The sequence below is a fragment of the Podarcis bocagei genome (assembly GCF_964188305.1).
Source record: "Podarcis bocagei genome assembly, chromosome: 15".
Taxonomy (NCBI): Eukaryota; Metazoa; Chordata; class Lepidosauria; order Squamata; family Lacertidae; genus Podarcis; species Podarcis bocagei.
This window is the reverse complement of record NC_138141.1, coordinates 45,434,591-45,462,108: the sequence shown is the minus strand read 5'-3', so window position 1 is coordinate 45,462,108 and position 27,518 is coordinate 45,434,591. Positions and strand designations below refer to the sequence as shown.

The window sequence follows — 27,518 nt, the reverse complement described above, 5'->3', positions numbered from 1 at the left end:
CCTCCAAAGGCTAAATATAGGCTGCAAACCGACACTTTGGGGGGGATGAAAGGCAATATTTAAATGAAATGCAATATGCCATTGCTGCCTGTGCGGACTGAAAAACCACAAACCTTTCAGAAGCATGCCAAAAGCAAGAAGGCTGGTACATCAGATACCTTCCCACAACAAACCACAACCTAACAACCAAGCGTGCTATCAGCTATCCTGGGTTTCATGCTGCCAGTACCATGGCATTTACTAACAATGTGCCCCAATCTCTCTCTCTTGCCTCTGGCCTGCTTTCAAGTAAGGCACAGAATTCCCCAGGGCGATCCAGCCAAGCTGGGTGGTTCTTCGTACTGCTAGGCCGCTTTTTTTTACTTCCCAGGAAGCAAGCCTTTCCTCTTCCCGGCTGGACACAAAAGAGTTTCTGAAAGAGCTGCCCAATACTAAGTGCCTGCTTTGCAACCAGACCACAGCAGGATGCCACCTGCCAGGCAGTCCAGGAAGTACTGCTGTGGTTTCGTAGGGAGAGGACTGCACCCTTCTGCTCCCAGGCTTCACACACATACCCTTACCCCAGCAATTTCCAGTTCACTCTCAACAAGTGGGAAAAGGGCAGTACAGGATACCTGACTTCCAATCTGCAGCTGGAAGATTTGCATTCTTTTTTTTTAATGGCATGATTAACGTGTGATGAATGCTTCCTGGGAAGTCCAATGTTTCCTCTTCCGGCACCTCCTTTGGCAAGCTTTTTACCAACAAGAACTATTTGCACAGCACTACACCTCCTTTGGCAAACTTTTTGGCAAGAAGAACTACAGCACAGCACACACATTATCATACACCCTGCCCCAAACATCCATCCACATTTGCTCCAAGCCCCACAAACCACAGGTTCCAAGCAGGCCATCCCATTCTGCCCTCGGATCTGCGACAGGCCCGTTTGCCACAGAGGAATCAGCCCATGGGCAGCATAGAGGATCTTCAGCAGGAAGCAAAAGTGGTTGTGCTGTGCTGCGCTGGCCATGCCAAGTTACCAAGTCAAGAGCACAGATTCCAGAGCCTCCACTCAAGAGAGATGCACACAGCCAAGCCAAGAGCTCAACGTGGCAAGACTCTGCTGCGCAAGGGAGGCTTCCACCCTGGGATCCAGCATCCTCAGTCCCAGAACAAAAAAGTGTTGTTATATGCTCTGAATTAACTGAACCTTTTGCCAAGCCCAGTTAGGCCTTTGTGGTCGGGGAGCCTGCCAAGACTGATGCCTCAGTTTGTGTCCTCCTTTTTTGCCATTGTTACAATTCTCACAAAAATCTTCTTGGGGGCTATTGCTCGTCTCTTCCCTGAAGGCTTCCATTATTCTGCAATGGGTGGGTTATAACAGAGGACCACAGGGTAAATGGAGCAGTCTGCATTCTGAATGGTGCCCAGCACAGCCATGATGCTCACCAGCCCAGCTCCTGTGGGCTAAGGGACTATATTAAACTTGGAGAAGTGCCATAGCTCAGCAGCAGAGCATTTGCTTTGTGTGCAGAAGCAGTGTTCGAAACTCTCATTGTTCTAGGCGCATTTTGTGACAGGGAATTTCATTAGTGCGAGCAGTTCCTGAGCTCTGGGTGCAGTACTGCGCCTAAGATTTCAGATTAAAACTGCAGAGTGGAAGGATTTTCTGCCTCCCCACTTCCAGTTACTCTCTGAAGACTAGAGATGAGACCCTCATAAGAATATTAGGGGGGGCAGGGGAAGGACTAGACCATGTGAAAAATGAACATAATATTTTATGATCTAGTATCTGAAGAAGTGTGCATGCACACGAAAGCTCATACCAATAACAAACCTAGTTGGCCTCTAAGGTGCTACGGGAAGGAATATTTTTATTTTGTTTCGACTATGGCAGACCAACACGGCTACCTACCTGTGACTAGAACTATGGAAGGCGCCACATTGAGATGCATGAAGTGGAAGTCCACCAGTTATCTGAAGAAGTGTTACTGGAAGGAATTTTTTAAAATAATATTTTAGCTGCAGCTCATTCAGTTTCAGCTTTGTATTCTTGTTATAAAAAGTGCTCCTAGGCATTCCGTTGCTGTGCCCATAGGTTTAAGGTGCCATTTAGCTCCTAGCTTTCATATCTCTGTTTCAATCCCCGACAGTTCTCCAGGTAGTGCTGGTGAAAGTTCCCGTGCTTGAAACCATGGAGAGATGCTCCCAGACTGAAGACAATTCTGAGCTAGATGGGCCATGGGTCTGATTCAGTGTAAGGCAGATTCTTAGGTTCCTAACACCAAATGAGGCAGACAACTCACCTAACACAATATGGGATTCCCTGCACAGAAGCAGCTCTTTGGGGGCTTCCACGCTGAGGTCTTTGTCAGCGGAGATCCTTTAACTGTGGGTATTGGGAGCTGAGCCTATCCCAATGATGGAGAACCTGTGGCTCTTCCAGGGGCTACTGGCCTCCATCTCCCAGTAGCCAGCATGGCCAATGGCCAGGAATGATTGTGGAGTTGTAGTCCAGTATAATGTGTGGGGAGGGGCCCACAGGCCCTCCACCTCTGCTCAACAGGCAAATCATGTGCTTTACTACTGAACGCTAGCTGCGCCTCAGAGACTGTTCCCTGACATGTGCCTGTACGTGCTTTGGACTAATTTTCGGGGGAGCTTGTGAGGAAAAGGGGGCTCTTGAGAGCTGCAAGAGGACGTCCGACGAAGCACCAGGCACAGTGGACTCCTGCCCCCGCCCCCCAAAGAAGGCGGCCGAGGGTAAAGAAAACCCGGTTCAAGTTACAATGAGCCTGGATTCTTAATTGCAACCACTCGCTTCCAGAGGCCCAAGATGCATGCCGGCGCCAACAGACCGACCTGGGTGCTTATCCGATTGCCCAGCCTCAGACAGGGCCCTTTTGTGCTAAGTTCCGCTTCTATACAAGGCTTCTGAAGTTACACATTTTGCTTTTAGCTGCAGTTAAATGATGCAGCTCTCAGTCTGTTTGATTCCTTTTACCCACAGCCTATAAACAAGAGTCAAAACCCACCCTTACTTATTATTTTTAAACCAGAGTTTATGACTTCTGGAAGCTACAGAATCCTTGGTCTTTCACCTGCCTTGGACTGATTTAATCAGTTAGTCCTCCAAGGGCTTCAAGTATGATAGGATCCACTCCAACCCTGAAGCGCTATGGGAACAGAACCCACAAAATGAAGTCTCCCAACATGTGCTAGTAAACAAAGGCAGTTTTCAAACATGGCTCTTCTCCTTTCCCACAGCAAACTTCACGAGAAGGGAGCTTGCTTTTGTAACATTCACGTAGAATAACTTCACTCAGTTTGCCCACGAAAGCATTTCGTTTTTGCACACACTGTTTGCAATCAATAAATGGCCCACACATCTCTTGATCAATGACCAGCTGAATATGTCAACTTGCTTCACTGAAAACCATTACAGGAAGGAAAAACGGAAGTCGCCACTCAATAGTCATGGTGATGACCATCACCAACCAAGTCTGTTCATGACCAAGTAAATTTCCAGGCTTGATTACTGTAGCACACTCTTTACCTGGGCTGCCCTTGAAGAGTCTGCAAACATTCAGCTGGTGCAAAATGCAGGCACCAGATACTGGCTGCGATTGGATGCTCAGGAGCATATGACTCTAGAAATGATGTGAGCTGCACTGGTGGTTGCTTTGTTACCAGACTCAATTCAAAGTGCTGCTCCTTGCTTATAAAGACCTAAATGGCTTGGGGCCTAGCTGCTGGAAAAACACTCTGTCCTGCAACACAGCCCTCACATTTAACAAAGAGGCGCTGCTCTAGGTGCCCTCGTCTGCTGATTTCTGGCATGAATTTACGAGGAGCAGGGTTTTTTCAGAGGTGACACCAGCTCCATGGAATGCCCCCCCCCCCAAAGGGAGGCTTGCCTAGCTCCAATACTATATTGCCTTCAGGTGTCAGGTGTGAAACCTGGCATTTTCCAATACGTTTTGAGATTGGCAGAGATTGTGATTGCTATTACAGTAATTTCTTTCTGTGTTGCCGAGTACTGCTTCTTCTTTTCTGATTATTTATTTTGTTTTATATGGCTTCTGGCTGTGTTTGTTAATTGATGTGCAGAGTTCGTTTATGAAGAAAGGGTGGAGTATTCTTTTTATAACTTACATTGATATAACAGAGTATGTGAAAGGGAAAAGCTGCATTTGAAACAGACACTTGATGAAACTCTGTCTCTAAGGTGATATAACAGCAGACGTTACTGTGAACCCAGAAGGTTATCCTTGTTCAAAACTGTTCCCTTTAACGCTGTGTGTGTATAACTAATAGCTGGCTCTTTGCAGTAATGATTCTGCATGAAGGCTTGATCACTATAGGAGAATATGCAACATCACTGATAGGAATGATATAGAGACTGTGAAACCAGAGACTTGGTTCATTACATGAAATCAATGTGCATTTCCTGCCACCCTTAACTCCTATGCACAACTTCTCCTTTCCAAAGGCTCCCCTATTACCATCACCAGTAGCCAATCACAAAAGCCTTCCCAGATCTTTCTACTTCCTCCAGCCTCTGCCCCCTTTGTTTCTCTATGGGCCCTCCAGCCAGGCTTGCCCTTTTCCTGGGATTCTAACAGCTCACTCAGTGCCTGCCAAGGAATCTGACTGGCTTGGCCAGGGACCCTCCTGCCTGCCACAACAAGCTGTGACATTAGGCAGCCCAGCCAACCGCTTCCAGCTTCAAAGACACAACCCCCCCCCCTCAGTGCACTCGCCATATATATTACTGGTGTTAACAAAGAGGAAAACTGAAGATGCAAAGCTTCTACCTACCACAGCTCCATTCAGTCCAGAACTGTCTATTCTGACGGGCTCCCGCTCTCCAGGGTCTCTGGCAGAGAACCTTCCCAACACCTGCTGTCACAATCCAGGAGCCGAATATTTGCTCCACAACCAAGCATACAGCCCCTCCTAGCAAGCCGAAAACCATAAGGAGTCATTAGCTGACAGCCGCTGATGTTAAAGGAATCTGCACATTGAAGAGCCTCAAGCAGGCACCAGAAAACCATTTGGGAAATGCTTTTCCCTATACACACCTGGAGCAGTGCCCTGTGTGTCACACTACACATTTGAAACACTGAGAGGAGGAGGAGGAGGAGGAGAGTGGCAATAAAATATTCAGGCAAGTCTGCTGGATCAGGCCAATGCATCCTATGCTCACAAACAGTTGCCAACCAGATGCCCCAATGGGAAGCCCACAAGCACAACTGGAGCACAACAACACTTGCCTTTCCTGCTGTTTCCAGCAACTGGTATTCAGAACCATTGCTGCCTCCAACCAAGGTGGCAGAGCAGAGCCACTGTGAGCCATCATAGCCCTCTCCTCCATGCATTTCTCTAATCTTCTTTGGTATTAGGTAGGGCTGGGAAATCTTCTGATTTCCCACTGCCAGCCACTGCAGACTAGGGGTGGGAAACCTTTCTGGCCTGATAGGCCAGATCCTTATCTTCCTCTGCAGGGCAACCCACCTATCAATCACCTGACATCATAATGGCACCAGGTGACTGACACTTCTCAAAGTCCCCTGGGCAGGACTTCCCAAATGCCTGATAACCAGATGATATGATGTCAGGTGTAGGGCAAGCGATTGTGGCTTGCCTGAAATGGCTTGATGGGCCAAGTGCAGAGGCCTGGCGAGCAGGATTAGGCCTGTGGGATGGAGGCTCCCCACCCCTGGTGTAGACCAGTGTTTCCCAAACTTTTTTGGGCAACGGCACACCTGTTTACTGAAAAAAAAATCTCGCGGCACACCACCATTAAAACCCCGCCCCGTGACGTCAGCGCGCAGCGTCACGCCGGGAGGGATGCACGAAAGTGAAAGTTTTTTCCCTCCCCCTTGCCGGGGAACCTCCAAGCTTTGGGGGTGGGAGGAGGCAGCAGAGCGAGGGACTGAGGGACGGCGGCTGTTGTGGTGGTGGCGGCGATAGCGGGCGGAGGAGGGGGCGGCGGCGGGGCTTGAGGAGCCGTCTCCGGGAGTTGCTGCTGCTGCTGCTGCCCGGACATGCCGGCCTCCTCCTCCTCCGCTGTCTCGCGCTCCTCCCTTTTGCACGCGCTGCCCCGCCGCTCGGCACCACCACCGCGGAGCTGCCCCCGGCTCGACGCGGATCCTCGCCGCCGCCTCAGTTGCCGCCGTCCCTCAGTCCCTCGCTCGGAATTCAGCTTGGAATTCAGCCTGAGGAAAACCCCAAGTCCCCACATTTCTAGTTTCCCGCGCCCTTTAAAGGGCGATACGAGCCCCACGGCAGGCAGGCAGGCAGAGCTGGGAAGGGGGTTTCCAGGGGACATGGCAGCTCCTCGAAAGGCTTCTCTCAGCTGCGCTCAATCCGCCTCGGAGAGGATTTCCCCTCCGGTCCCATGCGTTCGTTTGGGGCATCGCTCCGGCTACTCCCTCTCCCACCGCGCAGGAGCGATGCCTCTCTCTGGCTCTCCCTCCGCGCAGGCTGAGGGAGGGAGGGAGGTGCGCGTGTGACCCGTCTCTGCTGGGAGACCAAACCCAGCGAGGCAGAGTCGCGCGGAGGCGCCCAGGCAGCGCTGCCGGCTGCGAGGAGGAGCGCCAGGCAGCAGCAGGAGGCGCGGCCTCTCCTCGCCGCCGCCGCCCCGCCTCTCGCCGCCCGACTCGCCCGCCTCCCTCCAGGCATCTCGCGGCACACGAGGCAACGTCTCACGGCACACTCGTGTGCCGCGGAACACCGGTTGGGAAACACTGGTGTAGACAATGATGAGCTAGATGGACCAATGGCTCAGCATAAGGCAGCTTTCTATGTTCCTAGGGCCAAATGACAGGTTAAAAAAACAAAAACAAATCAGAATCATAAAGTATTAATAAACCTGTCAACGCTGCTTCTATGTGACGACAGGAAGAAGCGAAGACCTTCTTCCAGGTTTGTATAAAGAATGGAATGGCGACAGGCAGAGTGAACAGTAAAGACAGAGGCAATGAACTCACATGAAGGCAATGAACACCCAAAGGCTACCCTAGGGAGGCAAGGAGAATGCCCAGTCTGTGTGAGGCAAGGAAATAAGTTATGCTATTTCAAACCACTGCAGATGGCACAAAAAAAATAAGAGCACGCTAGACTCTGCAGTTGCTTTGCTAGGTCTTCATTTTAAGAGAAGCTCACTCTAGCTCTTTAAAAACGACAGCCCTATATTGAGGCGCTGAGTCAAAAAACCAGACAGAGGAGGCTGATCCTGTGCCCTCAAAGCAGTAACCTGAGAAGCTAGCAAACAGTCCTCAGAAAGGAGACAGAATCACAGAAATAATTTGGAATGGAGACACATTTAAGTTGGTGGGGGAGGAACCTGGGCACGACCATTTAAATTATCTTACACTATATTCACTTTCACCATAGGCCTTGCATTGCTATAGCGATCCTTACTTGTGAGCCAAACAGGAAGCTATAAATGGGATTTGACCCAGATGGATAGCATGGTTCACTAAGTTCGGAGGAGGCTTTTACATCCTGGAGAAAAGCCAGTTCACCTGCCACGCATTCTGCAACTGCCACTGATTTATTTGTTTGCTAGTTACCTGTTTTACACAGAAAACCACCTTCCCTTCACTGACATTCTTGTAATTCCTCAGTGAAATCACAGTCGGTGGTCATGAGGGGGACGTGGCCTTTGGTGAGCTGAGCTCCACCGCAAGATTATAAATTCACTTGGGAGCACAGGGAGGGAAAGGAGGGGTGTGTGTGTGTGTGTGTGAGAGAGAGAGAGAGAGAGAGAGAGAGAGAGAGAGAAAGAGAGATGATTTAAGTGGGGAAAAGGAGACTAGATGTGTATAAGCAAAGGTTTGAGTGGGAGGAACAAAATAAAGTTCCAGATAAACAGCTTCTACTAGGTATTTTTAAAATATGCTACTTGTACCTCCAGATGCAGTTCACCTGAGAGGGCCACAAAAGCATGCATGTACTGCACTGTTTACTAGACCCCACTAGCTATTTGCAAGCAGGCTGGCCCAGGCATGCACAAAAAGCTTAAGATTAAACAGCAGCAGCAGAATGCTCTCAATATATAAGAGAATATTTTAACCAGCTTGAGCTAAGTGTGGAGCGAATGTAAGGAGAAAACAGATGAGATGGAGATGTGGGAAAGTCTTTGGTTCAAATTTCCAAGAACCACAAAACAAACTGGGTTCCCTCTCTTTTTCATCCTGGTCTATCTCACACGGTTATTGTGAAGATAAAAAAGGCAAAACATTCAGTGCACTAAGCAGCACACTGCAAACTCCTGACATTTTTGCTTAGAAAGTTTGGAGTACCTAACCCAAGCAGAACACAGTCTGAGCCGAAGGGAGAACTATCAGTGCCAGAGCTCATTCCCAACTGTAACCCTTCTGGTACAAATTAAGCCACAGAGGACAAGCCAGACCCCAAAGCCCATCTGCGTGAAATCACAATGGGAGACCAGCTCAACTCCAGGTGGAAAGAGCAAAGAATGACAGACAGCCCCCATCTCTCTCCCATGGGCACTCCTAATGCTTAGAGCTGCCTTTGACAACCTGGTGCCCTCCAGATGTTTTGGACTACAGCTTCCATCAGCCACAGCCATCCTGGCCATGCCAGAAGGCACCAGCTTGGCAAAGGTTGTGTTCGAATGCCATATATGTTGCATAAGGGGCAAGACAGACTCTGAGACAAAACAAAACACTCATGCCCTCATTTTCCAGATGGTGCAACTATCCCCTCCCTTCCATCAAGAGTCCACAAGTTTGCTCACCCTGGTCTCTTTCTTCTTTTTCTGGAAATCAGCTGCAGACTTCCTCCTGAGCTTGGAGCTGGAAAGGGGAATTACGCCGTCCTCCCAGGCTGCATAAACACTCCAAGCCCCTCCCAGCCTCACCATGATGTCCACTTCCCCCTTCAATTTATTTATTTTCGAAGGAGTGAGGGTAGAATCAAAATGACCTCAAATTTTGGCTAGTTAGAGCAAACATACTTTCCCCAAACCCATTACTGCACTTCTCTCTCTCTGCTGCCCCTTCCAAATTTGGGTAAGGTTCTGAAGTCCAGCTGCCAACTGCTCTTTGCTACAAGAGGACACCCAAAAGGAACTGTGGGATTCAAAGGCAATGGCTCAGTTATTTCCAGTGCTTTAAATGGAAAGATGTTTGCTTGAACTTGAAAGCCAGGAAATGCAACAAAAACAACTAACCCATTTGCATCTGAGCATGGAGGGAAATAGGCTCAACACCCATGAATGCAGAAGTTTAATAGTTTAATGCCACAGAAAGGAGTATCGAAGTAAAACATGTACCAGACAAACTGCAAAAAATCCAGTGCATATGGAAGTGCATAAAATCCGGGGGCGGGGGGGGGGGAATAAACAAAAGCAAATGATAAAGATGGCTGCACCCACCCCCAATTCAGTGTAAGAGCCACACACTTTCAGCAGTGGAAGCTCGCAGCAGTCTTTAACCATTTCTAGTGAAGTGACCATGATGGAGACAGACATGGATGCAAAGCCTCAAGCATCTTGCTTGCCAGGAGGCAAAATGGCTGATGCATACGCAAAAGCACAAGGCAAACTAGTCTCGGTTCACCAACAGGAAGGCCGCCTGTGCTCTGTTGACGGTGTGTGTGTGTGTGTGTGTGTGTGTGTGTGTGTATTCCAGTGAGGAATCAAAAGAATCCACACCACTGCTATTAATTGTAGAGCTGTCTTCCTCAGAGTAGCCTATCAGCAGCATAAACAGGAGAATTTGTCCTAAGATGCCTTTCTCCCTTCCCTCCCAGTTGAAGGGTGGGGACAGGCTTCATACCAGGGCAACATACTCACACACTCCCCCAGAAACCTCCAGTCTGGATAGGGGCATGGCTTCCCCCTTGTTTAGGAGCTCAGTAACTTTTGCCACATTTGCTTATGAACCTCACAAACAGCTTTCTCCCCCTCCTTGATCATCAAGTCAAGACTGTGTATATAGACACAACAGCCCCACAATACAGAACCATGCAATTAATTCAGTTCCAGCAATGAACCATTAAAACAAATGAAAAAAGCAAAACGCAGCAAGAGTTAAGGATTCCCCTTTGCCAGCCTCTGCGTTTCCCCAAGCGCCTTCAAGGTTTTGCCAACAAGTGAGATCCTGAAGCACACGGAAGAGTCCTTTTATGGACACCCACTTCCCTTTCCTTATGCAAGAGAGAGAGAATAAAAATAAAGGTTAGCTTGCCTATGGCAAGCTCCCCAGGGCCTGAACATCCTAGCCCAGAAGTTAACAGCTAATCAAACAGACCACAAACACACCATCTTTCCCTGGGCCTGAATTACCAAGGGCTCAGGCCTAGCAGCCACTGAGAAGACGGAGGGGCTCCCCAGGGCTGGAACAATGGGCTCGGAAACCTGCAAAGCAGCTCTCCCCACAAGCATCCCAACAATTTGGCAAATCAACGAAAGATGCGGAAGGAGGGAAGGAAGTAGCAGTCCGATCGTGAGGGGCCCCCGTGCCTGTTTCCTCGGGAGGAAGCTTGCACGGAACTGCAGCAGGCACGGAGCCCTGCCCTCTCCAGGGTGGCCTTGGTAGCCTGCCCCCTCCTCTCTCTGCTGCAAGGCAGCGATCACCCAAAAGGCCGGGTGGGAGCCAGGCGGAGCGAGCGATCGGCCGGGGGACGGCCGGGAAAAGGGGGCTCGGGCACCGATCGCAGCATGCAAAGGGGGCGGGGCGGGGAACGGACGGCGGCGGCACCCGAGGAGACCAGATGGGCAAAATGGCGCTGGGAATAAAATGCAACAATTTCAGGCAGGTCGCCATGTTGTCAGGAGCAAAGCGGGGCCCGGCTGGGAGAAAAAGCAAGCCGCGAGCGAGCGAGTCAGCGAGGGCGGAGCGCCGGAGCGCGTCGCCTGTGGCCGGCGGGGAGGGAAAAAAACACTACCGCCCAGCAACAACAACAGGAGCCGGTCGGGCCCGACGAGTTTCCGCCCGCGCAAAACACACAGAGAGAAACGGCCAGCAGCGCCGCACGAGAGATTATAACGGGACTTTTCCGCGGGGGCGGGGAGAAAGCGGAGCGCGGAGGACGCGGCAAGCCGGAGCGACTCCGAATTGGCGCAGAGGAGGAGAAAAGGAGGAGACTCCGAAATCGTCAAGAAACAGCAGGGCATGGATACTACGGGAGGTGGAGGGAAGGGAGATTTGGAATGACTCCGGATCGGGAAAGAAAAGTAAGCGGGGTTTGCAGGGAAGATGGCATGCAAATGAATGGATGGATGGATGGATGGAAGGGATGGATCATGCGAAGACGGCAATGGGTGGAAGGAGGACCCGGAGTGACTCCAAATCGGAGGCGGGATGGGGGATGCGCGTTTCTTTCTCCTCCTCCCTGTCTCTCACCAGCACTGGAGGTGGAAGGCGGCGGGGCAGTGGTCGCAGCAGAGCAGGTCGCCGCCTTCCTTGCAGCTGTCGCAGCTGTCGTGGTTGGTGGCGCGGCCGCTCCGGCGCTGCTGCTGGGACGAGTGGTGATGCTGGTGCGCCGGGTGGTGCTGCCGGTCTCCGCCGTGCGAGGAGTGGTGGTGGTGCTGCTGCTGCTGGTGGTGCGCCGGGTGGTGGTGATGGTGCGGAGACGCGTGGTGCTGCTGGTGGTGATGGTGCGCCGGGTGGTGGTGGTGCTGGTGGTGGTCCCCGCTGCGGTCCGGCCGGCGGCTCCGCTTCTCGCTGCCTCCCGCGCCGGCGCCGTCGTCGCTCCGGGGAGGCGCCAGCAGCGCCTGGATTTGCTGCCATGTCGGGGAAAGAGGAAGAAAGAGGTGAGCGGGGTGGAGACCGGAGGAAGGGGAGCAAGAGGAGGGGGTCAGGGTCAGGGTCCCTCCCGCCGCCGCCGCGCGCGCGCCCTCCCGCTCCGCTCACCTCCATCAGCCCCCCGGACGTGTCCAGGTCGTAGACCACCGTCTTGGCCTCCATCCTCTCCCACATCCAACAGCGGCGCCGCGCAGGGCCGGCGGCGGCCCCGGCGGAGGGCGGGCGGGAACCGGAGCGGGGGAAGGGAGCGCCGCCGCCGCCCCTGGCGCTGCTCCTCCGGCTCCTCCCGGTCGCTGACAGGCCGCCCTTCGTCCCCTCCGTCGCCGCGTCCTGCTCCTGGCGCCGGGTCTCCGGTATCGCCGCCGCCGCGAGGGAGGCTGCTGCCCTGCTGGGCCTCGTCCCGCGGCCTCCTATCCGACGGGCCTGGCCGCCGCCGCTGCCTCCGCCGCCCGCGCTGCTGCCCGGAGCGGCCCCGGGAAGGCTGAGGGGACGGCTGCCATGACAGGGGGCGGGGCCCGCGCTGCTCCCGCCGCCGTTGCCGTTGCCTCCTGGGGCTGCTCCTCTTGCTCCTCGCCGCCGGCTCCTGAGGGAAAAGGCGAGCGGGATCTGACGGGCGCCGCCGCCGCCGCCTCCTCACTCGCAGGGCCCCGCCGCCGTAGTCGCCGCTGCCGCCGTAGCCACAGCGCTCGTCGCGCAGGCGCACAGCGCCCTCCCCGACGCCCCGGGAGCATGCGCGCGGAGGAGGGTGCTGTCTGCGCAGACGCAGGGAATGGTGGTTGGGGGGGCGAACGACACTTTGGATTCCCTTATTTATTTATTTATCCCCCCTCTTTTCAGACTTTCGACAGCCCGTCCTTTGCGCACGCGCAGTCCCCCCCTTCTTTTCTCGCACATGCGCAGTTCTCGCTCCCCTTTTTTTTTTACGTATAGGCAATCGGTTCTCCATTTCTAAACACGCACTGTCCCCGCTCCCTTTCGTACGCATGCGTAGTCCTCGCTCCATACCCCCCCGTGCGCGTGTGCAACCTTGCTCCGTGTTTCCTTTTTGTACGCATGCCTAGTGCTAAATACGTTTGCTTTCAACGCATGCGCAATCCAGCTCTTGTGTTGCCCTTTCTACGCATGCGTACTCAGCCGTGGTGTTTTTTTTTGCACGGCTTTCTGCGCATGCTCAATAACCGCTTTCTTCCCTCTGTTTACAGTGTTGAACTTCACGAAATGAAGCAACATTTTCCTAACAGTTATGAAATAGATTTAACACAGCGGTTCCTAGAAAAGTAATACAGTAGTTGTTCTTTTCTACGCAGCCGCAGTTCCGCCTCTCTTATTTCCTCCCCGCCCCCCGCCCTTTGCTTCGACGCAGCGGCGGTCAAGCTCAGACGACCGCTCTCGCACATGCGCACAGCATGGACTGCCTGACTGGAGCGACCGCCGCCACTTCTAGCGCGTGCGCGCAAAGGGCCGAAAGCGGCGGGCTGAGATTGCGCGTGCGCGTTGGAATCCCCGCTCTGCAAGTGGGCGGGGTCCTGCCTCCTTTGCCAAGCGGCAGGTACAGCGAGGCTCAGTTCTTTTGTCCGCAGCCCGGATTTCGCGGTTCTTTTTGAAGCTTTGTTTAAGCCTTCAGGCGGGAGTTGCAGAAGATCCTCGTTAAAAGAGACAATAGAAAGTTATGGCTTGATTGAGCCGGGAATCCTAGTATAGGTGGTAGGCATGGAGGAGGCCATCCCAGGTGGCGCGCGCTTGGTTCTCTGCATCTCCTCATTTAACCCCCACAACAACCCTGCGAGGTCGCCTAAGAGACCTGTAACAAACGAAAATCCGCCCTGATTCCCTTATGGGGGACACAAAAGCCCTTATAGAGTCCTTTGTAGGTTCTCCATCTGTCAGAGAAAATAACAGAGGCCAGCCAGAGAATATTGAGAAGCAAAGCAGCTCGTAAGCCTGATCTTTATTGATCTGTTGCAACAGGGTGTCCCCTTCACACACAGGAGAAGGAGGAGGACCCTGAACCAAGGTGTGTCCACCCTTATATAGACATTTTAAATTGCCCGCCCTGGAGTCCAAGACCACCCCCAGAAACATCATACCTACATCACAGAAATGGCGGTCTACAGCAGAAATCTGAGTGTGTTGTTTATCTCCTGTCTGGCAGGTTACCTGTTAATGGTCACTTGATTGGATACCCTGGGGAGCCTGGCCAGTCTTTTGTAATGATAAATACTTAGTTCCTGAGCCAGGTCACAGGCTCACCCTATTCGTACACAGACATGCCCTTAAGACAGCATTTGTGAAGGAAAAGACAATGGGGAGGCTCTTCCATTTGACCTTGCAGAGAAAACACCTGCTCAGCCTGGGAGTCAAAATGGCTCCATAGCTGCTTTCCTGTGCAGCTTCAGACATGTGGCCTATATATCTATGTATGTGTTTGCATAGTACATTGAACCTTTATTATATACAGAAGACCTTAATTTATTTATTTCAGACCCAAGGTCACCCATTGAGTTTCATGGCCGAGTCGGGATTTGAACCCAGGCCCTAGTCCTCCAGCACACAAATTCCCCCAACCCCATGTATGGGCTCCCCTGCCCCCTCTCGCCTGGCTCTGCTCCTTGGCCACCTGCCAAGCCCTTGGTCCATCCAACTCAGTAGTGCTGGCACAGACTGGCAGCAGAACCTCCCCAGGGTTTCAGACAAGGACCTTTCCTACACCTGGAGATGACCCTGGAAATTGAACTTGAAACCTTCTGCCTGCAAAGGAGATGCTCTGCCCCTGATCTACGGCCCTTCCTCTAAAAATAAAGTTTAAGATTCTAGTCCTCATGTTTTTGAATCAAGGGCCAGTCACTGCCTCTCAGCTTAACCTACCTCACAGGGTTGTCATGGGGACTGATTGGAGAGGGAGAGAACTCTGTACGCCAGCTTGAGCTCCTTGGAGAAGAAAAGTGGGATATAAATGCCGTAGATAAATACCTTACATGGCAGTGTTCAGAACTGCAAAGGGTCGCTTCAGGATAGTTACACACACATTCTCTCACAAACACACCCCTTTCTATGATTATACAACCTTCCTAGATCATAGAATAATCTCATAGCTGTACAATGTTCTCATAATTATACAATAGTAATAATTAGGGCTGCAGTGCACCAGTCAGTGCAGATCTGATCTTTATTTTGGCGGTTGAATAGGAGCCAATCAACTGAACGGCACCTTTTATTATTGTTATTCTCGTTTTCCCCTTAATTTGTTCGCATAAGCAAAATGGCTTTTATACTGTCCAAGCCTTTTTTACACCAGGGTAAGTAAACACGCTGGTGGGCGATGGTGCTTATTGGAATGAGGCTGTTTGAAAGATGATGGGTTGTTCTTGTTTTGATTTTTATGATGTATTTTGTGTTTTTATATTGTGATTTTATGCTGCGAACCGCCAGGAGACCTGCGGGTATAGGGCGGTATACAAATTTAATAAATAATAAGAATAATAATCTGTTGTGTGTTGCCTTTCAGCTAGATCTGTCATTCTCTAAGTTGCGTTTTCCTTGAAGTACCAGCGCATGTGCGCCCCATTCTCTTGAACCCAAAGCACCTTGTGTTTTCCGTGTTCCTAAATGCTTAGGTTTGGCGCATGTGAGAGCCCGCTTGGCGTAGTGGCTTGGGTGTCAGACCAGGGCCAGGGTTCAAATCTGCCACACGGCCAGGAGTCTCTCACCTTGGGCCAGTCACTGCCTCTGCCAGCCTCACTTACCTCACAAGGTTGTTGTGGGGCTAGAATCGGGTGTGCCACATTGGGCTCCTTGGAGGGAAAATGTGGGGTAGCAATGCAATGCAATAAATAAATAAATAGTACAGAACTCCTCTCTCCTCCTTTTTCCTGCATGCCTTCTCCAGAGTGACCCTAGGAGCCTACCCTCACCTCCTTTCACACAGATGGGCTCTGATCAGCACAAAGGGCAAGAAGACTTCATTTTACTGTATTGGCTAAAAAGCCCCCCTTTCACGCCAACTGGGCAGTTCCAGGATGCTAGAGACAACAACCCTGCTGCAGAAAGTCTTGTGGGTCTCTGAAATATAACCCCAAACCATTGCACCTCTGATCCTGTACCATTTACCTATTTTAGCATTTCGAAACTGAAAACTACTTTGGGGTGCCTTGGCAGAAAGGCTGTGTATAACCACGCTAAAGAAATAAACAGCAAGGAGGATGAATAGCAGGACATGGGCTTCCCTCTTGGGGCAGGGGCTTCTGCAGGGGTCCAGCCCCCAGATTGCTCCTGCCAGTCAGTGTAGACAGTACTGAGCAAGATGGACCAATGGTCAGAGTCGGTAGAAAACAGCTCCCTATTTTCCTGCTTTAAGAATAATGAGGACTAGGATCCTTTTTTCCTAGGGGAAGGGGCGTAGCCTGGTGGCAGAACACCTGCTGTGCTTGCAAGGGGTCCCAGATTTCAATCCCCAGCGGTGCATCCAGGTGGGACAGTGATAATTCCCCCATCTGAAACACCCCCTCACAGAACTGCAATTTCCAGAGTGGTTTGACAGCCAAGCCCTCTTCCCAGGGAACTCTGGGAATGGTAGTTCAGGGTGGGGGCAGGTCTCCTTACAACTCTCAGCACTCTGAACAGACTACAGCTCACAGAATTCTTTGGGGGAAGTGCTATCATAGTGCTTTGATTGTATTGTGTAGACATGGCTATAGATCCCATTGAAAAACACTTTGTTTTTATGGAAAGTACACTGCCTTGGCCCATGTGCACCCACTTGGCTGCTTCGAACTACGGAACCCGTTCCTCATCTGTATACGCTCAATTTTGTGTGTGGAACTTTGGAACTCCCTGCCTATTGAAACCAGGCAGGTTCCTTCACTGCGCTTTTTTCAGCACTTGCTAAAAATATCTTTCCTTAGGCAGGTCTACCCAGAGGTTTGGGAAGCGGATGGGAGTTTTCACCTGTTTTTAGTCTGTTGTTTTAACTTTCCAAAAGTCTCAAATTATTGCATTTAATGTTTCTTAGTGATAGTTTTGTTTTCTGTAAGCCATTTTTGTTTTGTTTTTGCAATTCAGCGGGGTATAGATTTTATGAAATAAATAGTAAACAAACAAACAAACAAGCAAGCAAGCTGGGAATCATAAGATGAAGGTATTTTATCTGGAACCCTCTGCTTAATCTGGAACAGGGACGCGGACTTATAAAAAATATTGGGGGGGCCCGGGAAAGCTCATGAATAATAAATAAGCTCATGAATATGCAAATAAAGTGGCACCGCCTCCTCGTGAGCGAATAGGGGAGAGCGTGCTGCGCCTATTAATCAGCTCCGAAGGAAATTGGGTGGAGCTTTTGCTCGGGAGGGAGGGCAGGAGGCATGCAGCCCGACCCTGTGCATTTTGGGCTGGGGGAGGGGCGGCGGTGGCGCTCTGCTGGAGGGGCGCCGGAAATTATTGAGGGGGCGGAGCCCCCCCAAACGAATTTTTGAGGGGGCTCGGGCCCCCTCAAGCCCCATGGAGTCGGCGCCTATGATCTGGAACCAGCACTGACACCCCTCACCCCCAAGAAAGGATGTTCCAAGAACACCAGGGATGCCCACCCTCAACAACTGCAGACAGCACATCTTATTTTTTCAGCACTGGGGTACATTTTAGCAGGGGGTGTGGGGGTGTGTGAACAGCAACACCTCTGTCCTCTCGTAATCTTCATTTACCCCAATTGCAACACTGGAGATGGCTGGCTGCTGGCGCCAGGCCTGTAAGACGCAATTCAATCACAGCACACCAGATTCTTCCAAAACACCAGTTTTATTCATTAAACAATCCAAAAGGTCGGTTCTTTCCCCTCAACCCCCCACCCTTGTTCCCCTCCCCACCCCCAAAAAACAGGCTGAACAACTGAGAATTTTTACTCTATTTTACACTCTACAGGTAAAAATCTTCCCGCATGGCTAGGGCGAGGGAAGCGAGACAAGACCCCTCTTCCCCAAACAGATGCCTAGTCCACCCTCCCACCCCCAAGAGCCCAGCTGGAAAGGTCCCTTCTCATAGAGAAGGGGTTCAGACATACCTGGTTGGCTAAGAGGCGAGGGGATGCGAGGAGGGGCTCTGGGAGGGGCCCTTTCCCCCAAAACCCACCACCTAGGCTCACCTTGGAGGGTAGTCGCTACAGACAGAAGCCAGGGGGCTGCCCCATATCCCAGAGATCTAATGCTGGCCCAGAATCCAAGGTTGACGTAAAGTTCCCCCTCCCCACCAGTTTCCAGAATTGAGCCAGCTTTGCAGAAAATGCATCAGGGATGTGGGGTGGAGACTGGCAGCTCCCTGCTTTTGCTCCCCCCACTCTCCCCAGGTAAGAGGTAGGAAGGGAAGGGCCAGCTGGCTGTGCAAACGGAAGGTGCGTTAGCCATGTTCAAAGGGTTTTGGCCCAGGTCATTTCCCTTTCCTCATCCTTCCCCATCCCTCTTTCCTTTTATGCTGCATCTATATATGTTGCACATAGACTCAAAGAGTTGGGTGGGGTCCTTGCAATGTAGGTATCACGGCTATCATTAAATAAAAAAATAAATAAATTCTAATTAAATACATAAAAGCGCCATGCCAGCAGCAGAACTCGATGAGGACTGGTGCGTTGTGCTGTGAAATAAGTGTGAGTGCGTGTGCGCAATATCCAGGTTTCCCATGCAGAAGGGGGAAATAATTGGACTCTGGGCTTATGCGGTGCTCTGTTTGGCGGGGAAACGGAATGAGCACAAACACTCCTGCAGGAAGGAATACTGTGGCAGCAGAGGGATACTTTGTGCTGACCTCCTGGACTTGGCAAGGGGCTGGTAGGCTTCAAGAGCCCTCTCCTCCTCCATGAATTCGTCCAGTCCTCTCTTAAAGCCATCCAGGTTGGTGGCCATCACCACTTCCAGTGGGAGGGAGTTCCACAGTTTAACCTGGTCCTGAATGTTCCAACGTATATAATGTGTAATGAAGCTTCTGTTCTGTTTGTTGTGATCGCATGTGATGGAGGTGTAAGGAAGAGTAGGAGTCAGGGCCTGTGGGGCCCTGGGGGCGCTGTGATTGGGGCTTTTGATAGATGGGTGGGTCAGCCGACCTGTCAATCACCTGTACCACAGGACTGACAGGTGGGCTCCCTGTCTGTCAAAGTTTACCCGTTGGGACAGGTAAAGATCTGCCCCTTTGGGCAAAAAAAAGGGGTATCTTTCTTCTGGATCAATGTGACACAGGAGGAGAACAACCCTTCTATTAAAACATCTGCACTGGTTGGCAGTTCATTTCTGGACCCAATTCACGGTTCTCATGTTGGACAGCCCTAAATGACTCCTGCCCCAAGTAGCTGAAAGTCTGCCTCCTTAGCCTACAGACCCTCTTGGGTGCTGAGATCGGCAGAGGAGACCCTCTGGGTGGCTCCTTCGCCCTCAGAGGCTTGTGGGTGGTGGTGGCGGTTCAGGGTAAGAGGGCCTTCTCTGTGGTGGCCCCTCAGTCATGCAAGGAATTCCCTCCCCGCAGAAGTGCACCTGCAGCTGTCGGCAACTGCTGAAGACGCACCTCTTTACCCTAGCTTTTGACACCTGACGCCTATGTCTTTAGGACCCAGTTCTCCAAATTTCCACGGTAGCTTGCGGATTCCACTTTGAAAGTCCCCATGAAAATTCATCAGCCTTTCAGCACAGCTGCCTCCCGGTAGCTACATTTGGATATACCGTTTTGCCTCATGCAAACAGCTCAACAAAGCATCCGCCCCACTCAACTCGAAACAATGCCCATTTGCATGTTATATGCCCTGGCAGCTGGCATGCGGACTTTGCCCATGTGTGTATATACGCATTTCTTGCACCCATTACCCATCTGATGGAACCGCCCTGCAAAATTCCAAGACGTTTGAATTTTCGAAGAGCTGTTGTTTTCGGTTCAAAAAGCGTGGATTGTGTAGGCGCATCCAGAGTCGAATTTCAGCCCCGTCTGGAATAAACTGACTTTTTTCCTTGTGCAGACACCTTTGTCACCCACCTAGGCTCTGTTCCAGCCTTCTAGGGCTGGCCCCTCCTGGGTCACAATTGGCCCACCCTCCTCCCCAATGACCCATAACCCTCCCACAACCAGGCTTCTAAGGCGGGCCTGGGAAACCTTTGCTTCCCCTCCACAAAGTGCTGTCAAACTATAACTCCCTTTTGACCCCAGCAAGCATGGCTGATGGCCAGGGATTAAGGGAGTTGTAGTTCAGTAACATATAGGGCCTCCTTAGAGGGCAGTGTGGGAGGCAGAGTCTATGCCCCACTTGTTCAATCTCCCCCTCTGCCCCCCAAAAGGGAAGACTCACAAGAGGGGTTGGTGGGCGTTAAACATCTCCCTCCCCTATTCATGTTACCTTCTCAATTTTTTATTTTAATTTTAAAAAGTCCTTGTAAAATTCCTGCGTGATGTTTTGAACCTTGAGTTGCCGGTCCTAACATTTGGGGGCTTTTCATTTTTCACTTCTGGTCATCTCAGGGCCTGGGGCCCAAAGGGTGGGCGAGAACCAGAGGCAAGAGGTTGGACCTGCAGTTCCTGCAAGGAGGGGGCAGGAAAATGCCCGCTCAATGGTGCAAACACCACTCTGTGGAGCTGGAAGTGAAGAGGAGGCAGGAGATGCATCTGGAGCCCAGGCTTGGAATTTTCGACATCCGAACAAAATGAGGGCTTCAATGGCCAGGGAGCCACCTCCAGTAAACCAAGGATGTGATACCATCTCCAATAAACTATGACAGTGGAGCCACTTCCAGTGAACCGTGGCTGTGGAGCCCCCTCCAGTAAACCATGGTAGTGGAGCCACTTCCAGTAAACCGTGGCTGTGGAGCCATCTCCAGAAAACTATGGCAGTGGGGAAAAACACAAAAAACTATGGCAGTGGAGCCCCCTCTAGTAAACCATGGTAGTGGAGCCACTTCCAGTAAACCATTGCTGTGGAGCTGCCTCCAGTAAATTATGGTAGTGGAGCCCCCTCCAGTAAACCATGGTAGTGGAGCCACTTCCAGTAAACCGTGGCTGTGGAGCCATCTCCAGAAAACTATGGCAGTGGAAAAAAACACAAAAAAATATGGCAGTGGAGCCCCCTCTAGTAAACCATGGTAGTGGAGCCACTTCCAGTAAACCATTGCTGTGGAGCTGCCTCCAGTAAACCGTGGCTGTGGCACCACCCCGAATAAACTATGGTAGTGGAGCCACCTCTAGTAAACCATGGCAGTGGAGCCGCCTCCAGTAAACCATGGTATTGGAGCCGCGTCCAATAAACTATGGCAGTGGAGCCACTTCCAGTAAACTATGGTAGTGGAGCCGCCTCCAGAAAACCGTGGCTGTGGAGCCCCCTCCAGTAAACCATGGTTGTAGCTAAGAATGAGGCAGGGAGGTTCGAGAATGTGGTGTTGAGGAAGGGATGGCATCCAACGCAGGCTAGTTGGTGGCAGGATGTTTGGGGGTGCAGCATGCTGCAGGGAGCCTAGATTTTGCCCCTGTTCCAGCGCTAGGCTCTGAGGGTCGGGAAGCCTTGGAATCAGGGAAGGGGGAAGGACAGAGCGAGAAAGTATGCCGGCCGCCAGCTCACACAGGACCCTGATGTTCCTCTCCCTCGGGGGTCCGTCTGTAGGGCAGGGCGGGAGGTATTTACAAGTCTTTCTGGGTGTGGGTCAGTCAGCCACGGAGTCGGTCAGTCGTCGAAGGGAGGGCGGGTCGTCGTGGGGTGGCCGCGGTGGTGGTTCGGGGTGCAGGGCCCGCCCCTCTGGCTCTCCCCTCGAGAGTGGTGCTGCCCTAGATGGAGACTTCATACTCCCGGACCTCCTGGAGAGAAAAACGCCTGCAAAGGGTTGGGCACTTGGATTGATGAGACCAAGGCAGGTGACCCACCCACCCTGCCCCACACCCTCCCCTCGGCTGAAGTTTAAGGAAGTGGGGGGCAGAAAATCAGTCCTGCAGGATCAGGCCAACGCACTGTTCTCATGGTGGCCAACCAAGTGCCCCAATGTGAAGGCCAGCAAATGGGATTTGAGCCCCAGAGCCCTCTCCCTTCCCGGGGTTTCCAGAAACTGTCATTTCTGCCTCCAGAGTATATCTCCCCTTGTGGCTTGTAGCCCTCCACTCCTCCTCCTTCATGAATTTGCCTGTCCCTCTTCCAGAGCCACCCAAGTCGGTGGCGATCCCTGCAATCTTGTGGGAGGGAGTTCCGCAGGTTAACCCTGCCCCGCCTGAAGAAGGGATTCCGAATTTCTCAGCGCTCATAAAGGGGAGGGATTTGGCACTTACTCCGGTCTCGTAGGTGGGGTTGTCGAAGGCCGAGTCCACCGTGATGTGATCGTAGGGGTGGGAGCCTGATAGGGGCAGCTGCAGTGACGGCTTCCCTTGGTTTCTGAGGTGGCAGGGAAAAAGAGGCTTTCATCATCATCATCATAGTTTATTATTTATACCCTGCCCATCTGGCTGGGCTTCCCCAGCCACTCTGGGCGGCTTCCAACAAAATATTAAAATACAGTAATGCACCAAACATTAAAAGCTTCCCTAAACAGGGCTGCCTTCAGATGTCTTCTAAAAGTCTGGTAGTTATTGTTCTCTTTGACATCTGCTGGGAGGGCGTTCCACAGGGAAGGCGCCACCACCGAGAAGGCCCTCTGCCTGGTTCCCTTGTAACTTTGCTTCTGCAGTGAGGGAACCGCCAGAAGGCCCTCGGCGCTGGACCTCAGTGTCCGGGCAGAATGATGGGGGTGGAGGTCCTCCTTCCGAACCAGGAAGGAGCCCCCCCCCGTGATGCAGTGTGTCCACACAGCCACGAGAGCTCACCTGGAGATGTACAGGTAGACAGCACCGAGGAGGAGTCCCACAGCGGCCACCGGCAGGAAGATGGCGAAAGCCACGTTGCTGCCCTGCAGGGGGTCTGCAGCGGGGGCCACTTTGGCCACGGCTGGGGAGGGAAAGAGAGGGAGGCGGTCAGCAAGAGGGAATGGGGGCCAGCCGAGACTCTGTTCCCAGAGGGGGAAAGGAGCATTGGTAAGTAGGGCCCTGATGGGACAGGTAAGGTAAAGAGCCCAATGGTAGGCGGAACCAGAGCCAATAATAATAATAATAATAATAATAATAATAATAATAATAATAATGATAATAAAATTATTTATACCCCACCCATCTGACTGGGTCTCCCCAGCCACTCAGGGCGGCTTCCAGCCAAATATCAAAAACAATACAGTGTCAGACATTAAAAACTTCCCTAAACAGGGCTGCCTTCAGGTGTCTTCTAAAAGTCTGGTAGTTGTTCTCCTTGACATCTGGTGGGAGGGCATTCCACAGGACAGGTGCCACTACCGAGAAGGCCCTCTGCCTGGTTCCCTGTAACTTGGCTTCTCGCAGTGAGGGAACCGCCAGAAGGCCCTCGGCGCTGGACCTCAGTGTCCGGGCTGAACGATGGGGGTGGAGATGCTGTTTCAGGTATACAGGACTGAGGCCATTTAGGGCTTTAAAGGTCAGCCCCAACACTTTGAATTGTGCTCGGAAACATACTGGGAGCCAATGCAGATCTCTCAGAACTGGTGTTATGTGGTCCCAGCGGCCACTCCCAGTCACCAGTCTAGCTGCCGCATTCTGGATTAATTGCAGTTTCTGGGTCACCTTCAAAGGTAGCCCCACGTAGAGCGCATTGCAGTAGTCCAAGTGGGAGATAACCAGAGCATGCACCACTCTGATGACAGTCTGCGGGCAGGGAGGGTCTCTTCCTGCATACCAGATGCAGCAGGTAAACAGCTGCCCTGGCCACAGAATTAACCTGCGCCTCCATGGACAGCTGTGAGTCCAAAATAACTCCCAGGCTGCCCACCTGGTCCTAGTTTTGTCCCCACCCTCCTCCTGTTCCTGGCTTAGTTCTACAAGAGGCAACACTGAGGCTGCAGAGGAGAAATGGGAAGCTGTCAGCCCCAGAGACTGGCAGGCAGCAAGAAGCCAGTTAGGTGGGAGCTGCCTAGGGGCGGATATCGGATTGATTAATTCATTTCTTTCTTTGCATTTTTCTTCTGTGTTCATACCGCAGCAGGTTAGGCTGAGACAGTGACTGGCCCAGGGTTACCCCCAGTGAACTTCACACAAGAGTTGGGGGATTTAAAGCTTGCTGTGGGTTAAACCACAGAGCCTAGGGCTTGCCGATCAGAGGTACGGCAGTTTGAATCCCCACGACAGGGTGAGCTCCCATTGCTCGGTCCCTGTTCCTGCCAACCTAGCAGTTCGAAAGCACGTCAAAGTGCAAGTAGATCAATAGGTACCGCTCCGGCGGGAAGGTAAATGGTGTTTCCGTGCGCTGCTCTGGTTCGCCAGAAGCGGCTTAGTCCTGCTGGCCACATGACCCGGAAGCTGTACGCCGGCTCCCTCAGCCAGTAAAGCGAGAGGAGCGCCGCAACCCCAGAGTCGGCCACGACTGGACCTAATAGTCAGGGGTCCCTTTACCTTTACCTTTACTCCCCCAGGTCCTCCTTTGACACTCCACTGTCTCTTGGTGGGTTTTGCTCAAAGGAGCCATCCTCTGCTGGCAAAGGAGCTGCGTGGGACCTGGGTGTAGGGGAAGGGGCCCAGGGGGCCAGCAAAGAGGTCTGTGGGTCGCTAAGAATACTGCCCTCGCTCTGGGGTGCAACGGTCTCCCTCCTTTCCCTTTGCAAAAAGAAGGCGACTCACCGTCCAAGTTGTGATTGGTATAAAACTCATCGTAGGAGGCTGCAGTAGGAAGGCAGAGAGAGGGAGAGGGTAAAGGGCAGAGTTAGGGTGCCATAACTGACTGCTGGACTACTGCAGGGGAGGGCGGCCCCAGCAACCCCCCCCCACTCAGCTGCGCCACCCAGAGGGACTCACCCGCTTTGCAGAGTGGAGGGGAGCCGCTCCATTGGGAAGGGTGGCCGGGCACACAGCGGAGGGTGGCGTCGCCCAGGAGAACGTAACCCTTGGCGCAGGAGAAGCGCAGGCTCGCCCCGGCCTGGTAGAGCCTTTTCTCCGGGTTCTGTGCCCCATGGTCAGGGCTGCCTGGGTTGTGGCAGGGCTCGTAGACCTCCGCTGAAAAGTGCAAAACTCCTGTTTATTTCTTACCGTTTATATCTCACCTCCACGCCAGAAGAGCTCAAAGCAGCTCTTTCCTTTCCCTTCCCTCTCCTGGCCTTCCTGATTTTATCTTCCCAGCAGCCTTGCAAGGTAGGCCAGGCTGAGAGATGAGCTTTTGTGTGGCTGAGCAGGGATTCGAACCCTGGTGAGGGGAGAGACTCCATCAGGCAAGGCCTCCTTCCCATAGCTGTCAACTTACAGATTTGAAAATAAGGAACCAGCAGCCTTGAAAATAAGGGATCAGCAGCCAAAATAAGGGATTTTCCGAACACAGGTATGTTCAACTTCTGAGCCCTTCTGAGCCAAAGGCAGAAAGCCCAGCCAGCAGCCAAACGAAGCCTCAAGCAGTGGTTCCCACAGCGCAGCAACCCGGCAAAGGGAATGCAGCAAGGAAAACCACCGTCACCTCTCCGCTGGGAAGCGCTGAGCAAAGGCGAGTCCCCAGGCAACGTGGCCGATTTGATCGGCACAAGGCATGCAAGCTCCACCCCCCAGTCGTTCTTAGACTCCTTATTGGGTGAGCAACACAGCCAAGCAACACAGTTGGAGTCTCCCTCCTCCCTGGCCGGCAGGGAGGGAGGGAGAGGAGCTGCTTCCTTTGAAACCTGGGAAATTTAAGGGACATCATCAATAAGGGACAGCAGCGGGACACAGCACTGGGATAAGGGACTTTCCCGCCAAATAAGGGACAGTTGACAGCTATGCTCCTTCCACCTGCCTTGTCCCACCCTCTAGTCTCTGCTTCTCAATTTGTATTGTATTACTTTATGTACTGAGGCTTGCCATTGTTTTATTGATTATAGTTTAGAAATTACTTATTGTAACTGTTGAGTGGATTTCTGTTTAACTTTTATATGTTATTATTATTTAATAATATTCTAATGATTGTTACTTTTTGATGTAGGCTGCCTGTTTTAATGTTATGTTTTATTATCACATTTTTGTATTGCATTAGATTGTTATAAGATGCACATTTTTTGTTTCTTCAGCTTGTAAACTTCCTTGAGTATTGTAAGATAGAAAAACGGTATACAAATTAAAAACGATGATGATGATGGTCTCCCAGATCCTAGTGTGACATGAAACTATTACACCACATAACGGTTGCAATGGAAGGGAGCCAAAGGGTCATCTAGTCCACCCACTACACTGCAAGAATTGCAGCTGAAGAACTGAACCACCACTGGCTTTTGGTGTGGGGACTTAGGACTTTGTGCTGGGCTCTAGATGTTTTGAATTGGAAAAAGAAACGAATCTTCAAAGCTGGTTACAAGGCGCCTATCCCCCTAGAAGCCAGATTAAAATGACAGAAATATGCATATTATTATTTGCATAAATTAGCACGCCGGTCTATTCTCTTCCTTCCTTTCATTACGCAGGAGAGAAAGAGAAAAGGAAGGCGGAAATGGCACAGCGGAGGGAGATAACACATGCCCCAGGTGCAGCGCTGACGCAAAATTATTCACAAAATTATATCCGGAGCTAGATACTAGAGGCTGCATTGCATTGTGCGTGAGCCTGTCTTTGCAACCAGATTAAAATGCACCCAGTGATATCTTCTGCACAGCAGAGGAAAGTTTCGTTAACAACAGCTGGTCCCAAATCTTAATGAGCCCTTGGGCCGCATCTGCACCGTGTCTTTAGAGCACTGTGGTGCCTCTTTAAACAACCATGGCTTCTTCCCCCAGAGCATCCTGGGAATGGTAGTTTCTTCAGGGTGCTGAGAGTTGTTAGGAGGCCCCTATTCTTCTCGCAGAACTATGGTTCCCAGAGTTCCTTGTGAACAGGGATTGGTTGTTTAACCACTCTGGGAGGAGAATAGGGGAAACAACTCTCAGCACTTTTAGTTCCCAGGATTCTTTGGGAGAAGCCAGGACTCATTTTGCCTAAGCCAAACCAAGTTGACGGACTGTGCCGAAATGGCAAAATTAACTGGGAACCTCAGAAATCAAGAGGACAACAAGAACTTTAAAAAAAGAAAGAGGGAAAGTTTACGAACTCTTTATGAGAACGTTGTAGGCAGGCTAGAACATTAGCAGGACATTTTAACTACACTCGTAAACTAATGGAAAGTGTGAATAACTTGGAAGGATAAAACTTGGACAGTATTGATATGCCGCTGTAAAGGTTATCATTAGTACCCATGGGAGGGATGGGGAGAATTCAAGAGATTCAGAGTAATCTTGATATTTGTATTTTGTATTTGTTGTTGTTGTAGGTTTACATTAAAAAAAATTGAATAAAAATTTAGAGAGAGAGAAATTAATGGAGAGGGCTGTTGTTGTTGGCAGCTGTCTGTCCCGAGAGACAATGGAGTGTACCTCCAGGGTCTTTTAAGAGCCTATGAACACAAGAAGATCCTATTGGATCAGGCAAAAGAGGGTCCATTTAGTCCAGCCTCCTGTTCTCAAAGGGCCCAACCAGATGCCTCTTCTGGGAAACCCCCAAGCAGGATTCGAACACAAGAGCAACTCTCCACTCCTCTGGTTTCCAGAAATGGGGATTTTGTCCAATCCTCACTTAAACCCATCTCATTGGTGGCTACTGCTGTCTCTTGTGGCAGGGAGTTCCACAGTTTGCACTTAGAATCATAGAATTGTAGAGTTGGAAGGGGCCGTGAAGGTCCTCTAGTCCAGCCTCCTGCAATGCAGGAATCTTTCACCCCATGTG

The 27,518-nt window shown here is 51.5% G+C and overlaps 2 protein-coding genes and 1 long non-coding RNA gene across 9 annotated transcripts in view; all 3 read right to left on the bottom strand.

Annotated features, from left to right (window-relative positions):
* Positions 1–12,014, bottom strand: part of PHF12 (PHD finger protein 12) — a 29,946-nt gene extending 17,932 nt beyond the window's left edge. For 3 of the 4 annotated variants that reach the window (XM_081171988.1, XM_081171990.1, XM_081171989.1), the window contains exons 1-2: positions 11,874–12,014; positions 11,364–11,743 (exon numbers count right to left, since the gene is read on the bottom strand). In XM_081171988.1, coding sequence (XP_081028114.1) covers positions 11,364–11,743; positions 11,874–11,939 — 446 coding nt within the window. In that variant the 5' untranslated portion in view covers positions 11,940–12,014. Of the gene's footprint in view, positions 1–4,803; positions 5,026–11,363; positions 11,744–11,873 lie in introns of those variants that run through there. The other variant, XM_081171991.1, reaches the window with a different exon arrangement.
* Positions 12,015–13,099: 1,085 nt separating this feature from the next.
* Positions 13,100–15,638, bottom strand: LOC308574425. Its single transcript, XR_014002498.1, has 2 exons — positions 14,250–15,638; positions 13,100–13,566 (listed from the first exon to the last, which is right to left on the bottom strand). It is a non-coding gene; the product is annotated as an uncharacterized lncRNA (long non-coding RNA).
* A 4,504-nt stretch (positions 15,639–20,142) lies between these two features.
* The window catches only part of SEZ6 (seizure related 6 homolog), a 106,337-nt gene continuing 98,961 nt past the window's right edge, over positions 20,143–27,518 (bottom strand). The window contains exons 13-18 of one of the 4 annotated variants that reach the window (XR_014002471.1): positions 24,606–24,803; positions 24,432–24,470; positions 22,560–22,680; positions 22,029–22,131; positions 20,510–21,582; positions 20,143–20,453 (exon numbers count right to left, since the gene is read on the bottom strand). Coding sequence is in view for 2 of the 4 variants with exons in the window: in XM_081172010.1 (XP_081028136.1) it covers positions 21,550–21,582; positions 22,029–22,131; positions 22,560–22,680; positions 24,432–24,470; positions 24,606–24,803 (494 nt within the window). In the remaining 2 variants the exon portion in view is untranslated. Of the gene's footprint in view, positions 21,583–22,028; positions 22,132–22,559; positions 22,681–24,431; positions 24,471–24,605; positions 24,804–27,518 lie in introns of all 4 variants that reach the window. The other 3 variants (XR_014002472.1, XM_081172010.1, XM_081172011.1) reach the window with 3 other exon arrangements.